Raw genomic sequence first — 21,291 nt, 5'->3', positions numbered from 1 at the left:
ACCAAGAAATTAAACTGAAAAGCAGATGCAGCAGGCTAGATCAATTTGCTGAAATTGGTCATTGCAGCAACTCAAAATGGTACTCAGTAGTTTGTATGGCCCCCACATGTTTGTATGCATGCCTGATCATTTTGGGGCATGATCCTTATGACATGACACATGGCGTCAAGGATTGTCTCCTCCCAGATCCTGACCAGAGCTTCACTGAACTCCTGAAAATTTTGAGGGGCAACCCTGCTGATGTAAGATGGAGCAAAACATGATGTCTCAGAGGTTTTCTATTGGATTTAGGTCAGGCGAGCGTGGATGCCAGTCAGTGGTATCAATTCCTTCATCCTCTAGGAACTGCCTCCATACTCTTGCCAGGAGACATTATCATGCACCACCTAACCACAAATGTCTGCATAAACCTTCATCTCACTGCCAATGTTAAGCTACACTACCACTACAGTTATTCTGTACACATCTTGCTTGCAAGAAGCATGTAAGCATACAGTCGCATTCAAACACTAACAATGTGCTGCTCATTGTGATCACTGTGTACAGTGATTATTCTGCCCTCGCACTTAACCAGGCAGATAGATAACCATCATCTCATGAAGAAAAACCACTCTGTTCTTCCTTTCTGGTTGTTTATTTCCAACTGGATACCTTGCATCCAGTTGGAAATATTTATACAGTTTAAACATTTATACAATTACAAGATGCTATTGTAACCAATAAGTCTACTCACCAAAGAATGAGTGAAGCAATATGGATAATAGCAGAGGACAAATTTATTTAGGGTCTGATGGCAATTTACCATCTGTGTCCAGCACTTTAAAGGATTGATGGACTGGAGCACATACGTCCTTAACATACCCTCTTAAACATCAGCTTGACACTGATACATCAAAGGAAACTTAACCGACTCTAAGTGCAAATGTTTCAACCTGAACAACTTAAAACTTCCCTGGGATACAGTGTAAATAAAGACAAGAAGAAGAAAAAAGAGAAAAAAATATTTTCATCAATAGCCACTTCTCCTAATCAGGAGACAAGTGAATATATTGTGTAATGGGTCTTTTTTCTCAGTCCTGGGGTTGTAACACCACAACCTCCTCAGTCCGTAATCAGAGAGTGTCTATTTGACAATAACCAAAATGTCTTTGGATAGTCTTTGTGAATGCAAAAAGAAAAAAACAAAACAATGGTGTTAGCTGGCCAGCAAAATAAAGATAGTGTATGGCACTGAGTGCGGGCGTGTGTGTGTGAGTACTTCAGTCCAAATAATCGAGGTCCGGATGGATGAATGGATGGCAGCCGCCAGTCCTTTAATGGCACCAGCGAGACAGCACAGTATTAAGGCAGCACAGTAGCGAGGCGTCTGGCAGGAGAACGAACAATAGTCTTTTTTTAAGGCTACTGCAGAAGGAAATATTCCCCGCTAGCTCACCCAAGCTTGCTCTCTGGCACAGCTACAAGCCATGTGAGCTCGTAGCCCCTCAGTGACATATGAACTTGGCTACCAACGTCTGCTTAGCATGGCGGCTAATTGTCTAGCTTGCTAGCTTATCCCCAATTAGCAATTAGCACCTTAATAACCATTACTACACATCATATCATAGCAAACACATGATAACACATGGAATAGTATAATATACATACGAAAAAGATTTTTACCTGACAGGAGAACGAACAATAGTCTTTTTTAAGGCTACTGCAGAAGGAGATATTCCCCGCTAGCTCACCCAAGCTTGCTCTCTAGCACAGCTACAAGCCATGTGAGATAGAAACGGGGTAACTATGTGAGAATGCTGCTTGTAGACTACAGTTCAGCATTTGACACAATAGTGCCCCATAGACTGTTCACAAAGCTGAGGGATCTTGGACTTAACAACAGTTTGTGTGCATAGGTGCTGGACTTCCTTACTGGTAGATCGCAGGTGGTGAAGGTGGGTAAGTGTGTCTCTGACAGCATCACTACCAACACAGGAGTGCCACAGGAGTGCGTACCCTTTTCCACTACATACTCCCTCTACACCTCTTGATTGTGTGGCCACTCAAGGCTCAAACACCATCGTGACGTTCGCTGATGATGCTGTGGTGTTGGGCCTCATCTCCAACAACGATGAGACAGCCTAATGGACGAGGTGAAGAACCTGGCACCTTGGTGCAGAGAAAACCACCTCCAACTGAACGTCTGCAAGACCAAGGAGCTGGTGGTGGATTTTAGTTGGAGAAAGCAGCAAGACTACAAGCCCCTGGCCATCAACGTGGAGAGGGTGCTGTCCTTCAAGTACCTTGGGGTTGACATCTCCTTAGACCTGACATAGACTGTTCACAGTCCAAAAGGGCTAGGCAGCGCCTGTATCACCTGAGACAACTGAGAAAGTTTGGAGTCTCTCCAGGGATCCTTAGGACTTTCTATTCGGGTGCTGTGGAGAGCATCCTCACACAGAACTTTACATCCTGGTATGGGAACAGCTGTGTTCAGGACGAAAAGCCCTTCAGAGAGTGATCTGTGTGGCAGAACACTGCTACAGGTCTGCTCTCCCTTCCCTACAGGACATCTACAACAGGAGATGTAGGTCCAGAGCAGCTTGGATTTTTAAGGACTTGTCCAGGACTCCTACAAATAATCCAGCACATTACACCATGGTGTAAGATGCTAGCAGGCAGGGTGTACATTTGAATTTTTTTAACCAAGTAACTCATGAGATGCCAACATCAGGCAGAATGAGCATAAGCTTCAGAAATACCAAGGGCTATGAGAAGAGCTAGGAAAAAGTGTGGAGGGAAAAGGCAACGGTGGTCCCTGTGGTAATCAGAACCCAGTGACCCCCAAACTGGGGTAATTGCTCCAGATTTCAGGAACAACATCCAAGACACCTAAGATACCACATAGGACCCTGATTCTCACAGACCTCTGGTAAAGGCCCCAACTTTGAAGGAAAAAAGACTATATATATGTGTATATGCAGGCCAGCCGACAGATCTGGGTAGGCCCGGGACAACGCTGTCAGCTCAGTTTCTATTAATCTCTTTGGTTTTTGCAATTGCTGCAGATCACTGAGGTAAGGAGTTGCCTTGTCATATAAGGCTTTAAAAACAATTACAATCACATTTGCATTATCCTCTATTCACCTGTTGTGTCATCCACTATTGTTTTTGGTTTTTACAATAAACTTAGTTTACCATTTATTGAAACCTGCCTGGCATAACTTTTGAGTCCACACAATTCTGTCCTTCACAATAATACCTGTCTAGTGATCACAATGGTTGGTAGTAGTTGATTGGTTTACATTTTTGTATTTTTTCTATTATTTATTTATTCCTGCATTTAATTAATTTTGCTACTGCTTATATTTTGTGTACATTTCAACTCAACAAATATCAGTTAGGAAATTGCATTTCTAATTAAGCAAGTAATGTGTGGATTCATCTCTACTCAGCAATCATTAATATATTACACAGATCCTGACATTTGAGGTCCCCACTTTGACCATGCCCATACCCCACCCACCTACTGTCTACTGCAGCACGTCAAGATGGCGGAGTGACAGTGCAGTTTGTTTTAAAACATAAACAATAATTTCATACATCTACAGTCTGACATTTTTATTTCAGTTATTTTTTAACGTACATATTAAACCAATTTCAGTTCAGAAATTGTATTTCTCACTTAGCAGGTAATGTGTAGAGTCATTTACTTCGTTCTCAGCAATTTACACATATCTTGACATTTGAGGTCCCCACCTTGACCATGCCCATCCCCCCACATAGATGGCCGAGTGACGTTGTACTTTGTTTTAACACACCAATGACCCGTCAGTGTCCGGTGCGGTATGTGTAAGAATCAGCGGAGTTAATCTGGTGTGCGCCTCGTCCCAAATCAAGCGCTCCTTTTGTGATCACCACACCTGCTCTCCTTTGGCGCATAGACAGACGACAGACATGCTTCAGACAGCAAGCACGTGCGATATGCGGAGTACAGCTAGCTGTGCAGCATTAACCAGAATGGTAAGTTTTGACTTATGTCACATTATAATATTGTGCTTTTGGGTTAATTTGTGTCGCGTTTGCACATTATATTAACACACAAAGTGTCGTGTGCAGCTGTAACTTAATGGTATGACTTGATGGTTAGCTAATGTTAGCTAACAACGATGCTAACTGAGTTGCTGTTAAATCTTGGTCTGCCTATGCTTTTGTCAAGTAAAATAAGTTTAAAACGGTGTAACAATTGGCTGTAAAAATACTACGGACTGTGGTGATTTTTATTTTAATGGATATATAGTATTTTCAAAATGAATTTCTGTTATTGGTACTTAGTTGCTACGAAATACTTTGCTTCAACACAGTGTTACATTACACAAACTACACCGTTACAGTAAACTGTTCAAACCAAACCATCAAAATATACTGTTTTATTGTCTTGATAGATATTTCAATTTATACTAAAACTGCAGTGGTGTTATGGCTGTAGTTGATCCGCGATCCCTTTATATCACTCTGCACAGATGCGCGTATATGCACGGATTAATTCAAAATTGTAAAGCTTCAGCATCATACATCGTGTTTTAGTGGAACGACTACTATTTAAAGTAGATTTAATGTTTCTCTACCTCGTCTTAGAGCTGCAGTGAAAAGATACCATGTAGGAGGGTTATCACGTGAACGGCGCATAACCGTGACCGTCATGGTCAGCGGAGGAACGTGAGCTGCCTCGCGCATTATTTGATAGTATGTGATCGATGATCGGTGCACAGGTGATGAGGGACAAACCAGCTTGTATTTAATTAGCACATGAAAAGAGCAGTGAGTGAAATTAGCGGATGTGAGAATATAGTTGAGATTTCTGCTCTGCTCTGTCCTCTGTCTGTGACCGAGGGCAGGGTTCAGCACGCGCACGCAGAGCGGGCAGCAGGCACAGAGAGAGCGTAGGTGAGCTGAGACTTTAGTTTGTGGGACCTGACGTGTTACTGCACACACTACAAAGGTTAAAAAAATTAAAAAGGTATTTAATAAAACGCTTCTTAAGGAGACATGCTGTCAGAATAATGATAACGCTGCGTCTGCATTCACCTACGTCACCAAGCTCGTTAACCACAACAAGCTTGTTTGTAAATTGTTAGGAACACGCTAAAACGAAAACCGACTGTATGTACATCTGTACTGCATCTATAATTTACTACACACTTTAAAATTGAGCTGGTTCTGGTCACTGTGTCTGACAACAGCTCTTAGACCAGGGGTGGGCAATTCCAGGCCTCGAGGGCCGGTGTCCTGCAGGTTTAGATCTCACCTTGGGTCAACACACCTGAATCACATGATTAGTTTGTTACCAGGCCTCTGGAGAACTACAGGACATGTTGAGGAGCTAATTAGCCATTTAAATCAGCTGTGTTGGTTCAAGGACACATCTAAAACCTGCAGGGACACCGGCCCTTGAGGCCTGGAGTTGCCCACCCCTGTCTTAGACAATGAGAGCAGTCCCTCCCTCTGCCAGGTGTAGCATCCCTGCTCAGCCATATAAGAATGGTAATATATCACAGGACCACCTGTTCAAAACATCAACCTTGTATGTAAGGGAAAGAAGACGAAGCTATTGCTGTATTTTTTGATGATCTGTTACATCCCTCAAAATTCTAATAAATCACCATAGAAATTGTAGTGAAATATTTTCTGTCATTGTCCTGCTTTAATCATACGTCAGAATTTAAGTTAGTAGCTTTGTCACTTGACTGTATATTGGCAATGACTGTACTTTCATAAACATTTCACAGACAGGGAAATATTAGGAAATGTTGTGGGTAATGATAACCACCATGACAGGCTATGATGTCACAAAGTAACATACATCAATATACTGCCAAATTGTACAACTGGAGCTCACTGAAGTACAGTGAAATTTGATTATGTTGGTCCTTAAAGTTTGATTAACTGTTTCACTTGTGCTGATAGGAGGATGGCCCAAGCTTTGCATCTACCAATGGCAGTGCTGAATGCACAGGTAAGAAAGCTCTGTGTTACCCTACATTTTTCTTCATTGTTGGTAAAACTGTAAATTGGCTTCTGTCATTTTTAAATTGCAAATTGTACAATTGGTTCCAAACCTGAATAGATCAAATAAATTCAGTTAAAATTCTCATTGGGGTAGAACTGCAAATCACCAGAGAAATGAAAAGCTACAATTCAGATGTGTCTTCAGCAGATACTCTGCTGTCACTGTAGGTAAATAACATGAAATAATCATAATTGTTTTTTGTTAGAAATAATTTTATTTGGTCTAAGTAGAGGTTGTGCAACAACTATTCTTTTCCAATAAATTCAGCCTTTCAAGTGTTTAGGCTATTTTAAGGCAAAACTCAATATATTGTAAATTAAACACATTGCTCAAAGACCGTCTCAACTTGCTATTGTTATTTCATCTTGAACCAAGTCAACATTTTTAATTTTGTAGTTGCTGATGGAACAGATGCCTTTAACCCTGCACACAAGAAAGAGGTAGGATATGCCATCTTCTTTTGGTTCTTAAATGGACCAGTAAACCAGCTGTGCACTTAAACAGCTGTGATAGACATTGCACATTGTTAACGCTGACATACTCACTTTACATTATCATTTAAGGAGCAGTTTAGGGTTGTTTGAGTTCTCATCTACACCTTACACATTATATAGCTGTCAAGCCAATATTGCAATTAATAATCCATTAATATTGAAATTTCCACTATTCATTCAGTGTACATCATGCTAGAATGACTCTTAGAATGATTGCTGAAAATATCACATGCACACATGTTTTTGCCGTTGAAAATAAACATTCTGGGATTGTTTGATGTGTAATATGTTCAGTTCGTTCAGCTTAAAGTAAAGGTTAGACTGCAGTGTGTTCAGACGGTTAAATTGGTAGAAGGATTTTAAGTAGGCAAACTCCTCCAGTTTGGACCTCAATATAAAAGGTAGTAAATTAGTTTATGCACTGCAGATACATATTCATGATTTCTGATGTGATAAATATTCTTAGTATTTGTTTTAATGATTGTTTCCATATATTTTATTTATGTCAATATATGTACATCTTGTGATGTGAGAGCTAAGTGGAATCAAATCAAATTGTCGCCTTGATTTTTATGTTTTTTCTTAATTTTAATAAAAAAAATTACAAATGTCAGCCACATTAAAATGTTTGAGGACACCGTAAAAACAAATCATTCATTGTAATAAAGTTGTTTATAATTAATTACAAGGTATGATTAGGCCTTGTCTCAGCAGTAAGGCTTCTTTTCGCACCTAGGCTGTTTGCTGTTTGTCATTCCCTCTTTGTTCTGTCTTTTGTCTCTCCACTACTATCTAATAAAGCAAAAAACAATAAAACAAAGGTTTTGATTTATTTCTTTGTTTGCAGGTTAAAAGTCGTGGCTTGCTTCGCCTCGAGAAACTCAGGAGACATCATAGTGTATGTGAGGAACGCTACGAGAGGGCACAAAGTAAAAGGTTAAACGACCAGAGGGAGAGGACCTTGTTTCTACACCGTAGCCTCAATATGAAGGTTAGTTGTACTACTTCTTCTTTTGGATCCTCCTTTAAGGGGTCGCCACAGCGGCTCATCTGCCTCCATCTCACTCTATCCCTAACATCCTGCTGTCACACGCTCTCTTGACTTGTTAGCACATCTCCATTTCTGTCTTTAATCACCCGAACCTGCTGCGCATCCTTTCCAGCTCAATCTCCGTCTAGCCAATCAGTACAAGTCCTTCCTTCAATCCTCACATACAACTCACTATAAGCCTTTTTCTTCATCTTTGCCACCTCTCTCTTGGCTGTACTCCCAATGCTCATGTCTACTTCCTTAATCTCTCTGACTATCACACTTTTTCTTTGCTAACCTCTTCATTTGGACATTTTCCTGTACTTCACAATACCATCAGGTTTCCTGTCATCTTTTCTCTGTCTAGAGGATACCCCAAGCGCTTTCTTGGCCGTTGCCCTCCCACTTCAGCTGTACTTTCCAAGTCATCTGGTAACTCTTCCATACTGCCCAACGCCTGTCTCAGCTCCGTCATGAACAACCGTCTTCCTTCCTCATTTTCCACCATTTAATTTTTGCCTCTGCCTTCACTTGCTTCTTTGTTGTTACGTCCAACTTCATCCTACAGACTGCCATATGATGTCGCTTAGCTACATTCTCCCCTGACACCACCTTACAGTCTCTCTTTTGGCAAAATCCACCAACATTTGTCTTTCTGCATTTCTATCCTTAACACAATACCTAACCAACAACTCCTCATCACCTCTGTTTTCTTCAACTACATGTCCATTGAAATCTACTCCAATCACCAGTCTCTCATTCCTAGTAAAACTCTCTACCACTTCATCTCACTCACTCCAGAACTCCTCTTTCTCGTCTACCTGACTTCCAACCTGTGGGACATACACACTGACAACATTCAGCATAGCCTCTCTCTTCAGCTCTACCACACTATCCGCATACTTTTCCTTCAGGATTATCCCTACTCCATTTCTCTTCCTATGAACACCCTAGTAGAACTGCTTGAATCCACCTCCAATGCTCCTGGCCTTGCTTCTCTTGCACCTGGTCTCCTGCACACACAATTAATCTACCTTCCTTCTTTCCATCATGACTGCCAGCTCTCTGATATGTGTACTTATTGATTTAGGTATATTACATCTTGCAGTAGTATAGCTTAGATGTGCTACACTGAGTCACACAGAAGATGATTTTCATACGCTACAGTATGTTTTTATTGCTTCACTTGCTTAGGTTGAGAAAGGTGATCATAGCAGTGTATTGTGGTGACAGCTTGTCAGACTGCTGATAATAAAATCTGCAGTTAAGTGCTTTATGTACAGTGCAGAAGCACAACGAGAAAGTAGTATTATGATAACTCAACATGCTAAACAGTGTAATACTCAGAAAGGTCTTTCCACCCTGCCGGAAAGTGTGAGCCTTTCACAATGACAAAAACAAACAAACCCTTGTTTAGAGTTTATATTTTGCTGGCCAAATCAAAACTGTGGCCCATCTTATCTGAAATTGACAACAATTGTGATATTGCTAGAGCAACTGCTGCAAAAATGCATTAAGACACATATTTACAAATCTGTGTTGTAGCAATAATTATTCTGTAATTTATATTAATCTGTAATCGTTATTTGTATCTTTTTCTGTTTACTTTTCAGATGGAACAGCAGTTGTCCAGTGACAGCGACAGTACCATTATCATTAAACCCACTTCAGCTGATTCTGACATGGATACAAGTGTACCTGAGCTCAGAAGGACAGACAGTGTTATTGTAAGTTTATTTGTACAACTCCACTACAGATCTCAGATTTTTGTGCACAGAGCACAAAGTGAATAGACGGTAACCGTCAAATTTAAAACTAACAACTAAGTCTTGTGAAAAAATATAATAATAATAACTACCTCCTGTACAATCATGTCACCTTCTTGGATTACGAGCACGCCTTGATAGAACGACTGTAAGCTTGAGACAAGGGGTTTCTCATTTATCAATATTGTCAGGGACACTGATGTTTAATGTCTTTTCTAGTGTCTGAAGTTCAGAGGTTTTAGTGCTTCAAGTTCACAAAGGTTTTCAAGGTGTTACAGTAATAACAGTAGCTTAAATTCAATTAGCATTGCATTTGCATAGGTAGTAATGTATGATTGCATTTAGTTAGCAATAAAAAATTTTAAGGAATAGCTTAAAGTACATAATGACTTTTGTGATCAACTTTATATTCTGTATGTTCTCATAAAAGGTGATACATGTTATTTTTAAGCCTACGTATATTTTATCTGTGACACATTTTAAGTCTCTTTTGTGTAGTGAGGCAACAGGATTCTTCATTGTGATAGGATCATTTGGATCATTATTTCTTGTGAGGTGGTTCCAAAATGCCCATTTTATTGTTTATGCGGTATGACTAAAATTTATTTCTTTGAATTTGACAAAAGGAGCTCAACAAATGACTGTCATGCTTTTGTCGCTTACTAATTAAGCATTTGTCAGTCTCATCCCCTGATAATCCTAAAATGCAATGCACTGCTAAAATCTTCAGTTTACCTGGAACACAGTTGATACTTGAGTAGATACTGTTCTACCTTACAAACATAAAAAATGTTCTTCAAAGGTAATTGATCCAGGTAAAAATTATATCATATATTTAAATAAAGAAAATCAATTTCTATAAACATTAGTGTATTTTTACAAAAAGAAAACGAAGTTCAGCAATTTCCTAGAAACAGTGTTAGCTTAGAGATTACATTGTCCCAGATGTTTAAAACTAACCTAAGTGACTGTTAATGAGTGTGACATCACAGCTGTATTGACAGTCTTTGGGTAATGACAGCATATCCAGACAAAGCCACCCAGGGTTGTTTGGTAAATGTGATGCAGCAGAGGAAAGATTACTTAATAAGACTAGTTCAAATTAAGTTGTGACATGTGTGGTATTGTAAATGGTATTAATACAACTGTCAATACAAGTACAGCTGTTACAACTACTACTGTACTACCTCTGGTCTTTAAATGCTTGTGTGAGTGGAAAAATTTAACTATTTTCTTTCTTTCTTTCTTTTTTTTTTTTTTAAGCTTACCAGACAAATGCTTGGATGCCCATCTATATCAAGTACTGACATCAGTGAGGAAGAATATGCTCCTCAAACTGCTGAAGAAAGTGACAGTTCTGCAGAAAGTCTCATACAACACAAAAGAAAGAAGAAAAAAGCACGGAAAACTACTTCAGGTAACTCTCAGGAAGATGTCCGACAACTGAAGAGAAGGTGTACCCGAACTCAATGCAATTCCTCAAATTCAAATGCTAAATATCTATCTTCAAAGGCTCTCCGAAATCTGAGTGAGGCAAAATGGAATACTCCACAACTTCTTCCCTTTACTGAAGATGTGAAGAAGATGCACCAGTATCTCAACATACAACGGATGGAGTGTCATACAAAGCTCAAGGAAGAACCAAATAAGAAGCACTGGGCAGAACTTGCAAAAATCACATTGTGTGAAGTGATTATCTTCAACCGTAGAAGAGAAGGAGAGGTTTCCAAAATGATTCTTAATGCGTTCACATTGAGAGACACTTCATTGACTCATCCAGATGTAGAATTGGCTTTAACTGACCTGGAAAAGAAGCTTTGTAGGCACTTCCAACGAATAGAGATAAAAGGCAAACGTGGAAGAAAAGTCCCCATACTCCTTACACCTGATATGATGACATCAATGGATTTGCTCGTTAACACTCGCCGAAATTGTGAAGTATTAGATGAAAATCCTTTCATGTTTGCGAGACCGAAAGCACTTACTCACATCAGAGGGTCAGATGTTGTTCGACAGATCGCGCAGAGCTGTGGAGCAAAACAACCAGAAGCGTTGTCCTCTATTAAATTAAGGAAGCACATGGCCACCATGTCCAAGATCCTTAACTTAAAAGACAATGAAATGGATAATCTGGCAGACTTCCTTGGCCATGATATTCGAGTGCATCGCGAATATTACAGACTGCCTGAAGGGACGTTACAGCTGGCCAAGATAAGCAAAGTCCTTATGGCCATGGAACGAGGACAGCTGTCAGATTTCAAAGGAAGAAATCTTGACGAAATAAACATTGATCCACAAGGTAAAAAATGTGTTAATAAATTGTGTATTTAAAATCGAAGTATTTCAAAAATCATGCAGTATTATGCTGATGTAGTAGTAGCAGTAGCTAAGACTGTGTGTCCGTAAGCACGGTGGATGATAAGTTCTGTTCTTCCACACGGTCTACAAATGTTTTATTACTCATGAAAGGTGCTTCTTTCTGAGGAAAATTGGTAGGAGGCCTCAAATAGGAGACTGAAAAGGGCTCATTTGTAAAAAGCCTTTTCAGGTCATGTGTGAAATGAAACCCACCTGGTGGATACATTTGTGTTCTACCAACTTTCTGCAGACTGAAGAAACTCTCTGGCAGAGTAATAAAACACTTTAACCTAACAAGAAGTCCAATTGATGCAGTTTCTAGAAAACTTTATCTGGATGACTGACAACCTTCAGACAAATACGTATACATGTATACAGAGCTTTAACTACAGCTATCCTCCTCTCCCTATCCCCTATTGTGTGATACTTCTTAACATTGCTTAGGAGCAGTCTTAATGTTTTTTTCCAAATGGTTGCTGTGTTTCCCAGAGAACGTAGCTGTTGACAGTGATGCATCAAGCAGTGAAGATGAGGATAACACAAATGTGACAGATGCTGCGTCATCTGCTGCGTCATCTGCTGCGTCATCTGCGGAGGCATCCGCGGAGGCATCCGCTGCGTCATCCGCTGCTTCACTCTTATCGACAAAATCTTCAGGTATGTTGCTGACTTGTGGATTACTCTGCTGTTGCTAAAGTATTACCATTAACATAAGGGCTATTACAGGTTAAGAACAAGAAAAAGATACCAGATGTAGGTTGCAGTCATATCATGGATTCACGCTATAACTTGTCAGTCTCTGTCACAAATGCAGCTGTGGAGGTAATGTCAGAGTCACATCATCACACCGGTGATGTCGGAACAGAGAACACATTATTGCAGTGTAGAACTGGATGACCAGCCCTTGTCCCATTAGTAATAGAAGATGTTGTGTTTTATCTTTAGTGTTTTCACACAGTCACAACACCCAGAGTGCTTCATTTACAGCAACTATGTTCATAGTTAATCTTCCAGTTGTGTTCTTTAAGTAATTGAGAGGGAAGTTATATTGACTGTCTCTTCTCACTGATAGTTTTATTTTTTTAAATTTATTTCCCACACTCTGTTCAAAAACGTAAAACATGTTACAACAATGTTTGACAAATTATTTATTTAAACATCAATTAATTCTTTCATAGGTTGTTTACAGTTAAATCGCTGCAATGCATTATGGGCATTTCTTGTACTTATACTTGAGGAATACCAACAAGTACAAAGTATAGTCCAAATGTACCTATAGCTTTTGATATACTTGTCGACATACTCCAAGTATCACATCTGGTCATAAGGGGAGTCATGTGATTACACACCAACTTGATGCTCTTCTTTTTGAATAACATGGTTACTGTCTACTTTATTCAGGGGCATCACAAACCACAAGAAGGAAGTGGACTGAAGCAGAAATAAAGGCTGTGGAGAAGACTCTAATGGAGTACATCAGCTCTGGAAAGGTTCCTGGGAAGGCAGAGTGTCTCAAATGTATTGAGACTTCACCATTAGCATTGAAAGAGAGACGTTGGGAGGGAGTTAAGTTTTACGTGAAAAACCGAATTGATGCTTTAAACCGAGAGTCAGTGAAAAGAAGGTAAGAAGCTAATGTCAAACAAATGGAACATAAACGGCTTCAGTTACCGTTTAAAATTTTCTCATGTTTAGAGAAAAAAAAGACAATTGTTACGGTGCTGGGTCGGGGACCCAGTGTTCTTTGTTATTATTCCGGGCTCATGTTTTGGTCCTTTTGCTCCTTGTGTTATGCTGTGACCCCTCTGTTCTGTGTCCTGTCATCCCTGCCTGTGGGCTCCCTCTGTTCCAGTTTAGTCATGTCCCTGTGTTAAGCCCATGTCTCTCAGTCTGTGTCTTCGCATTTGTGTGTTTTCTGTTTTACTTTGAAGTTCTGTGCCTCATGTGGATGTGTCTTGCTTTGCCCTCGTCTTTGTGATTTGTATCAGCTGTGTTCCTCGTGTGTTCTGACGCTCCTTGTTATTCCCCTGTGTATTTATGTCGGTGTCTCCCTCAGTCCCGTGTCGCATCGTACCCTCACCCTGCTGTGTTTCCGCCCGTGTATCCTGCCTGCTTTTTCCTCAGTTTGTATTCTCAGTTTAAGTTAGTTTGTGTTCAGCAATAAAGCTGCTTTTTCGTCTCACTTTCGTCTCCGTGAGTCTGCATTTTGGGTCCACCATTTCCTGCCCGTCTACACACAGCCATGACAGCAATGGTACATTAGTATTGAAAAGATTGTTTTCTTTGCTGTTTAGGTTAACTTTGAGCAGGGAGAGTTCTTTTTTATACTGTATATCTAAAAGATGAGTTGGGAAGGTAAGCTCTTTAGTTGAAACATTTTTTTTTATTGAAAGCAGAGGCCAGTGCACAAATTTTCCAGTGAACAAATACAAGGGGTAATGACAAAATAACAAAAACAATATAAAACTCAATAAATAAAAATATGTAGCAGAAACCATTCTCTGAAATCCAACCAGCACTTGAAAGCTTTTTCATTATACCAGCTTTGAATACTCTGGTTGTAAATTCATATAAATTGACCCTCTAACTGTAAACGTGCAATAGTGTCACCTGGTGGTGGTTTGTGAAAAGACATAAAAGCTGTGTCCCCACCAGGTAGAAAAACCTGACAAAAATTGGATTTTGTAAATTTAACAAATTGTGGTACCAGAATAGATGTTTGATCCCTAAAAAAATTAAGAGTTCAAATAATGCCTTAATAATGCCTCTATTACATTTAGAAATGTTGTGTCCCCACGCGTAACCTCCTAGATGGAAGTCCCCACGTGGCTGGAAAAACGTGTGTGTGTGTGTGTGTGTGTGTGTGTGTGTGTGTGTGTGTGTGTGTGTGTGTGTGTGTGTGTGTGTGTGTGTGTGTGTGTGTGTGTGTGTGTGTGTGTGTGTGTGTGTGTGTGTGTGTGTGTGTGTGTGTCGGGAGGAACTGGGTGTGGAGTCTTGACCAAGGGCATAGGACAGAAAGAGAGGAGCGTGGTATAGTGGCTGGAAAATTCCCCAGACTCTTTCTGCCTGTAAAACAAAAGTGAAGAGTTTATTTTGAAGAGATAAGCACCACTGTCCCTTTAATTTCATTTACCTTATTTTGCTGATTGTTTATTACATTTCAAGCACAAAGGCTTCTTTTAAATCTGTGTGGCAGCACAACAAAGAACCAGATTTTTTGCATCGATAACCCCGTTCTTTCACTTGTCATATTTCTAATAAATAAATATAAACATAATATTACTTTACCGGGCTGTTTCTTGCTTTATTTTGTGTGATGTGTGAAACACAATTGTGTTGTTATTATGTTGGTTTCACAGAAATAGTTTTAAAAAAAGAATTATAAGAGAAGGCAAAAATATATTCAGCCAACATCTCCAAAAGCTGATCCACACAAGCAGACAATTTAGACTCTGCAGGACTTGTTTACACTCTGTTACCTTAAGGCATAAAAGGGAACAGAAAAACAAATGCCTTGTCTATACCAGTCTTTATCTTTGTTTTATTTTTTACTTTTTGAAATTATATATTTTTTAAAAAGGTGGCAATCGATTAGAAAGCAGGGGTCATCGTCATTAGAGCGTACTGACAGTCTAAAAAAATATGCAACCTAGATTTGGGGTTGTAAACAGTGTTTTATAATGACTACAACACAGACGACGGGACTGACAAAATAAACAGACGGCATGGGTGGAGAGGGAGGGGTGTAGCGAAAGTATGCTCAACTACTCAGCAACAGCCACTCAAGTCGTGACGTCTTCACGGTGCTTCCTGCAGCGCTTTAACCCGGGTCCTAGAGACAGTATTTGAGCTTTCTATTCGCTACTTGGCGCTGTTGCTATGGGGCTGTGCATGTTGAGGCGCGCACGTTGCACCGTGCATGGAAAACAGTTTGCGTGTGCTGACTGAGAGTCTAAGGTTGGGGCAGAAAGTGTCAGGAGCAGGTTAAAGAAACCGCATCGAGAGCATAAACATGATGGAACCAGATTTTTATTGTATTTTTTTTTTTTATTGTTGTTGTTATTGTTGTTTACCTTCTTTAATGTCGACGATACAACATTGTGACTACCGCAGGACGGTGAAGCATGGCTCCCCGTGCGTCTGAGGCGATGACCTCGTTGAACTTTACCCCACAACAAATATTTATGCAGGTGGTTTGTTAGCTGTATTTTAGTCTGTGGGAGTTTAACTAGACTTTTATAAATTATGTAAACAACTTTCATGTGTTATTAATATCTAAAAAAAATGTTATATAGGTCCAGGTAGAGGTGAAATGCTATGATATTCATATTATTAAGTTTACAGTATACTGTAAGAGGCTGTTTACATGTGAAGAGTGACACCCCAGGAACTTATGTTGTTCTGTAAGTGCAAGTTACACAAATATGTCAACAAGCACCCGATGTTTTACTATATATATGCGACAAATATATTTTGTGTGTGTATATATATATATAGAGAGAGAGATAGAGAGAGATAGATATATAGATGGATAGAGAGAGAGAGAGATGTTTTGTTATATAAGTATATATAAGTAACATACCTACAAAACCAGAATTTCTTGTAGCAAAGAACTGATAAATTTCATCATTGCCAGATTAAAACAGGGGAGTATTAGTCTGCAGCTGGATCACACCCAGCTCCGCGGGCTCGCGCCACAGACGCTCCTCCGGCCGGGCATGTGTTTTCATATCTCGCGCGGAGCAGCAGCTGCAGCAGAGCGCGCGGTATGAAATGGCTGAGAATACGAGCAAGAGTGCAAGTGTGCTATGCTGCAAATATTACCTGACAAACATCTAACACATGGCCTCCAAAAAACGCGTTATTTCGACGTTAGTCTGGGTGGGGGCAGGTGGGTTTTTGTCCCCCTCGGACATGCCACGGGGGTAAAAAAAAACAAAACAAAAAAACCCAAACCAAAACAAGGCAGGTGTGCGGCGACTGCCGGTGACACGAAAAAACTTTAGACAAACGCATGGAATCAAAAGTCAGGTAAACGCACGCGGATGGCAACACAATAAATGAACACGTCACGGGAGCAAGTAAGCGCTAAATGGTTTGGATAGAAAACAGATTTTTTTTTTAAAAAAAAAATCACGATAAAACAATTAGTAGAGGGGGGTAATCGATTCAGCTTTTGTGTTCCGGAAACAAACAATTCTTCGACATTAGATCCATGCATATATGTATATTTTTAGATTTTTGTTAGAGCCAACACTGTTTAATAAAACATGTTCTGATTCTGCTGGTGTTATCCCCAGCTAGAAATTGGTTGCCAAGCATTGCATCATTCCTTTCATGTGACTCCCATACGCCCCAAATTCGTCCTGGCCGTCTTATGACTGCATCACAATTGCTGCTCGCACAAACTATACACGCTAGTGTGAACAACCAGCTAACCCGCAGATTTCCCCGCCCTGGGCTGTTTTCGGGTCACTCTATTGGATGTCACCAAGGGAAAGATGTTAACTCTGCTCTTCTTATTGGTCTACTGGAACGTCAGGTTCCGTCGCTCTGGTTCGGTTGCGCCGAATTTACCTTCCCATGCATAGTTCGGTTGGCGTCTCCCACAATATAAACGCCGCCGGGAGTTTCCGTAAAATCACATTCAGCCGTCAAGACTGAACAATGGTTAACATGAGCTATCACCAATTTTTACTAAAATATCTACATTCGAATTCAAGACAGTCGAGAAGGCGAGCGAATAAAAGAAAAAGGGTAAGCGGATGTTCCTGTTAGCAGTTCTGCTGTTTTTAATCTTTCAGTGAACAACTAACGGCGTCTTCACACACTCTCGGAGTGCTCCATCGGTGTAGTGGAAAACGAAAAAAGCACTGTGCATGTTTTTTGGCCGATATTTCAGAGCCATTTTTAGAAAAACAGTTGCTTTAATCGACCATAATTTTATCCGAGTTGTTTTTAGGTGTTGTCCGCTTCGTTTTCCAAGTTGTCAAGCTCTCACGGACTTGTGCCGAGGAAGTTTCGATGTTTTGGCAGCCGACCGTGCCGAACGCCCCGACACAATTCCGCGAATGTAGCACCAAAGGCATGCGCCGCTTTAAATTTCAGTTGTCACTGATTGTGAGCGTTTATAACAGAGTCTATACTGCGCCGTAACGTCTGACAGTAATTGGTGGAGCTGTCGACATGAAATTGGACGTGTTTAATTTTTGTTTTTTGGACTTTGACAGTCCCGTTTAGGTGAAACGTTCACCGCTGAATGAGCAGCTGTTTTCGTTACTTTTCCTTTCCACCCATCCCACTCTTTGCTTTTCTCTTTTCTCTCTACGTTTCCTTTTGTTTCGCCCATTCCCCCGGCTGGACTTGGGTTTCCATGACGTAATTGTCTTGGCGTACAGTGGTCATGTAACTAAAACAGGAAAAACGTATATACGCGTGTTATTATAAAACACTAATGTCACGCGTTTTGGTCACCACAGTTTTAACGCGTGTACGTTTGCGTTCACATCTGACGTTTAACAGGAGGAAGCTAAACAGGGTTTCTTTATTTTTATTTTTTTTACCGCTCACATTTTATATCACTGCCTAAGTCAAAGTATTTTATTTTATTTTTTCTCTTTACACATTAAAAAACCTTTTTATGACAAAACTCAGTCATTGTGATGGCTTTTGTGTACTGGTCTTTAAGACGACTGTAAGCAGAGCAGACAGATCTGGACTCCTGAGTTTCCTCGGCGTTTTAACCACTTGTTTATCGACTCCGGCGTGTTTTGAGGACCGTCAAAAGCAGGGGGCGCAGTGGAGAGCACCTTGGTCTTTGTTTACAATAATTATGTGACAGGAATTTTGCCTTCTTTCTTCTTCTTTATTATTTCATCAGTTAAACCAGTGGCGTTTCGGGCACCTTTTTGTTTCCACTCACAGCAGGCTCTGTGTTCGCCAAATCTCTATTTTGATTTTGAAATCTCAGCAATTTCAATCAGTAAGGGGGAAAAAAAAAAACACCATTCTTTTTCTTACTAACCTACTAAATATGTATGTTTCTTTGCAGAATTATTGGGACAAGCTATCTCCAACAAATTGCCAGACTTGATTAAAGGAGGCTTTCTAAAGGTAATATTCAACATTCATTCCATCTTTTAAGATTTCGATGTGATCTTTTTTATTTTTCCATCCATTTAATTGTGGAATTACGGCATCCTAAATTGATTTCATTTTTTTTGCTGCAATAATGCATTTTTCTCTGTGTTACTGTTTTATTGAAACTTGATTAATTATTGAGTAGACAAAGCCAGACTATAGTATTCAGTTTTGAGACAGACCATCCTAAATCCCTGCGTACTCGGACTACATATCTAATTACAGTTATTTTTAAATTGAACACAATGTCAGTCATCTAACCTGCAGCTGCTTTGCACTTTTCCCTTTCACCCCCCCTCCCCTCAGGTCCAGTGTGAACTGTGTGGCCGAGTATCTGTGCGTTGCGACTGATTGGCGAGATGACTGCCGAGTGGCTACACCTGCCCCCGCCGTACCCCCCTGGTGTGGGGCCGTTGTATGGTGCAGAGTTGGAGGCGTGGTATGAGGACCTGCAGGATATTCTGGGCTCTGACACAGGAGGGGCAAAACTGGCACGAGCCCCTACATGCACCGAGGTCAGTAGTTTGGAAAATGAAATGGTATCATACCCATGATGAATGTGAGTCTTTGTTCATTGCACTTTTTTTCTGTTTTCTTTTCTTTTAATTTTTGTGAAAATTTTCACTCGTGTGCCAGACGACGTTTAATTTAGTTGCACTTTTAACTCTCGACCGGTTTTGACATTTATATTTTGTGCTTCCAGAAGGAGCCAGAGTTCATGGATGTCCTGGAAAGTTGCTCTCTGACGTGGCTGACTGATGGCAGCCAGACATGGGGTGACGGTGTCCAGAGGACCACAGAGGAGATCCACAGCACCCAGACCCTGCATCACAACTCGTCGTCATCCTCCTCTTCCTCCTCCTCCTGCATGAGTCCAGCTGTTACAGAAGAACGGCAGGTGGAGGCTGAGGGTGGGAGAAGTGGAGATGGCTCGGCAGGAGGTGGCAGTGACTTGCTGCCTCCCGAGTTCTTCGAGTTGCTGAGTGATGGAGGAGTGGGAATGGTGGATGCGAGTGGAGCAGTGATCGGCGGTGGCTATTATTACCACCACCAGCACCACCAGGCTAATGTCCATCCTGCATCTCCCTCAGCCAGCGAGGAGGAACTGCCTTGCGTCCCCGATTCGCCATCTTGCTCCTCTTCAGCCTCCCAGTCACCATCTCAAATTTGTTCTTCTCCCTCTTCACCCGTGTCTTCTCCCACTGTTTACCCATCCTCCCGTTTGGGAAAACGCAAGAGGACCACCAGCGAGAGGGCCAACGGTGCCTTGTCCTCTTTTGTTTCCTCCTCGCAGCGCTCATCCTACTCATCTACCAAAAAGAGTCGCAAAGAAAGAGAGCAGGAGAACGAGAGGAAGGTACAGGAGCTGACAGAGCAGAACGAGCGTCTTAAAGCAGAAATCGAAAGGCTGGGAGAGGAGGTACAGAGGACACGAAGAGCCCTTATCGAGAGACTAGTCAACACCAGAAAATGAGAGGGAGGTGGTGAAGGAGGACGGGAATAAAATATGTCAGGTCCTACAGAATTCGAACAAGCAGTGGTGGGGAAAGGTGTAACAGGGTGGTCATGAAATGCCTCTTAGAAGAATGGAAACCAAAGATAAATTTTTTATAAGTGAGGATTTTGTTTCTTGTAAAAGACGGATAAAGATTGCAAGAGGAAGGAAAGTGATGAAAGTCAAGACATGAAAGGGTACAGAGAGAAAAGGGGCTGCAACAGCATTGCGGCTTTTCGAAAGACACAGCATGTATGAAGGAGAACAGACGGCTCTAAGTGCAAATCACGCAGAGGTTTTAATGAATGTCATTTTGAGGAATGCCTAATGAGATCCATATTTTGAGTTGCATGTAGGACAGAAAGGAACTTCTTTTAAAGAGCATTTCACTGATAGATCTTCCCACCATTTTGCAATAAATTGTAACTCCTACTTTAAGGGCTGCAATCTGGCTAGCAGAGATTATTTGCCCCAATTTGTGGAGAGTTTAGGAGCTCAGGAAAAGTCTGAAAGTGCCCAGTGCAGTGTGAGTATGAGAGAATGCTTTTTATTTGTGGGGGGAGGAAAAAAAAAAAGACATAATTTTCTTACTTTTGTATAACCCATGGCTTGTGTGTATGTGTATTTACATAAAGCAAGTAGGAACCGGCTCTACTTTCTAAGCTGACCTTTTCTATTATGGGAATTTGTGGTAGAATTATTAAGAGCTCTTCTACCCTTATTTACTATTTTTATATAATGCTGTAATATATACAATTGTACTGTAAAGGCTTGTACTGTAATATACCAACATATCCGCTGTTATTTTCTCATTGTAGTCACTTAAATTGTTAATTGTAGAATATTGCATGCATGGCTTTTGTCACTGATGGCATTAAATATGTATTTTACCATACCATTCATTTTATCCTGCGTTGTAACACACCCAATTTGCAATAAACAAAAAAACTAGAATATTT

The 21,291-nt window shown here is 40.6% G+C and overlaps 2 protein-coding genes across 2 annotated transcripts; both read left to right on the top strand.

The window, feature by feature from the left end:
- Positions 1–1,616: 1,616 nt before the first annotated feature.
- LOC118454610 (uncharacterized) lies at positions 1,617–14,662 on the top strand. The gene is made up of 8 exons (XM_087841039.1): positions 1,617–4,002; positions 5,947–5,995; positions 6,446–6,489; positions 7,391–7,534; positions 9,187–9,300; positions 10,603–11,638; positions 12,187–12,354; positions 13,099–14,662. Exons 1-8 carry the CDS (start codon positions 3,937–3,939, stop codon positions 13,323–13,325), a joined length of 1,848 nt encoding a protein of 615 aa, XP_087697165.1. The 5' UTR covers positions 1,617–3,936; the 3' UTR covers positions 13,326–14,662.
- A 2,639-nt stretch (positions 14,663–17,301) lies between these two features.
- On the top strand, positions 17,302–21,286 carry ddit3 (DNA-damage-inducible transcript 3). The gene is made up of 4 exons (XM_087841038.1): positions 17,302–17,454; positions 18,749–18,810; positions 19,144–19,352; positions 19,541–21,286. The coding sequence occupies exons 3-4, from the start codon at positions 19,197–19,199 to the stop codon at positions 20,309–20,311; spliced, it is 927 nt and encodes a 308-aa protein (XP_087697164.1). The 5' UTR covers positions 17,302–17,454; positions 18,749–18,810; positions 19,144–19,196; the 3' UTR covers positions 20,312–21,286.
- The last annotated feature ends 5 nt before the right edge of the window (positions 21,287–21,291 follow it).

The sequence above is a fragment of the Neolamprologus brichardi genome, chromosome 5 (genome assembly GCF_056152115.1).
Source record: "Neolamprologus brichardi isolate AB-2024 chromosome 5, ASM5615211v1, whole genome shotgun sequence".
NCBI lineage: Eukaryota > Metazoa > Chordata > Actinopteri > Cichliformes > Cichlidae > Neolamprologus > Neolamprologus brichardi.
Note: the sequence above shows the minus strand (reverse complement) of the source record. Positions and strands in the feature narration are given on the sequence as shown.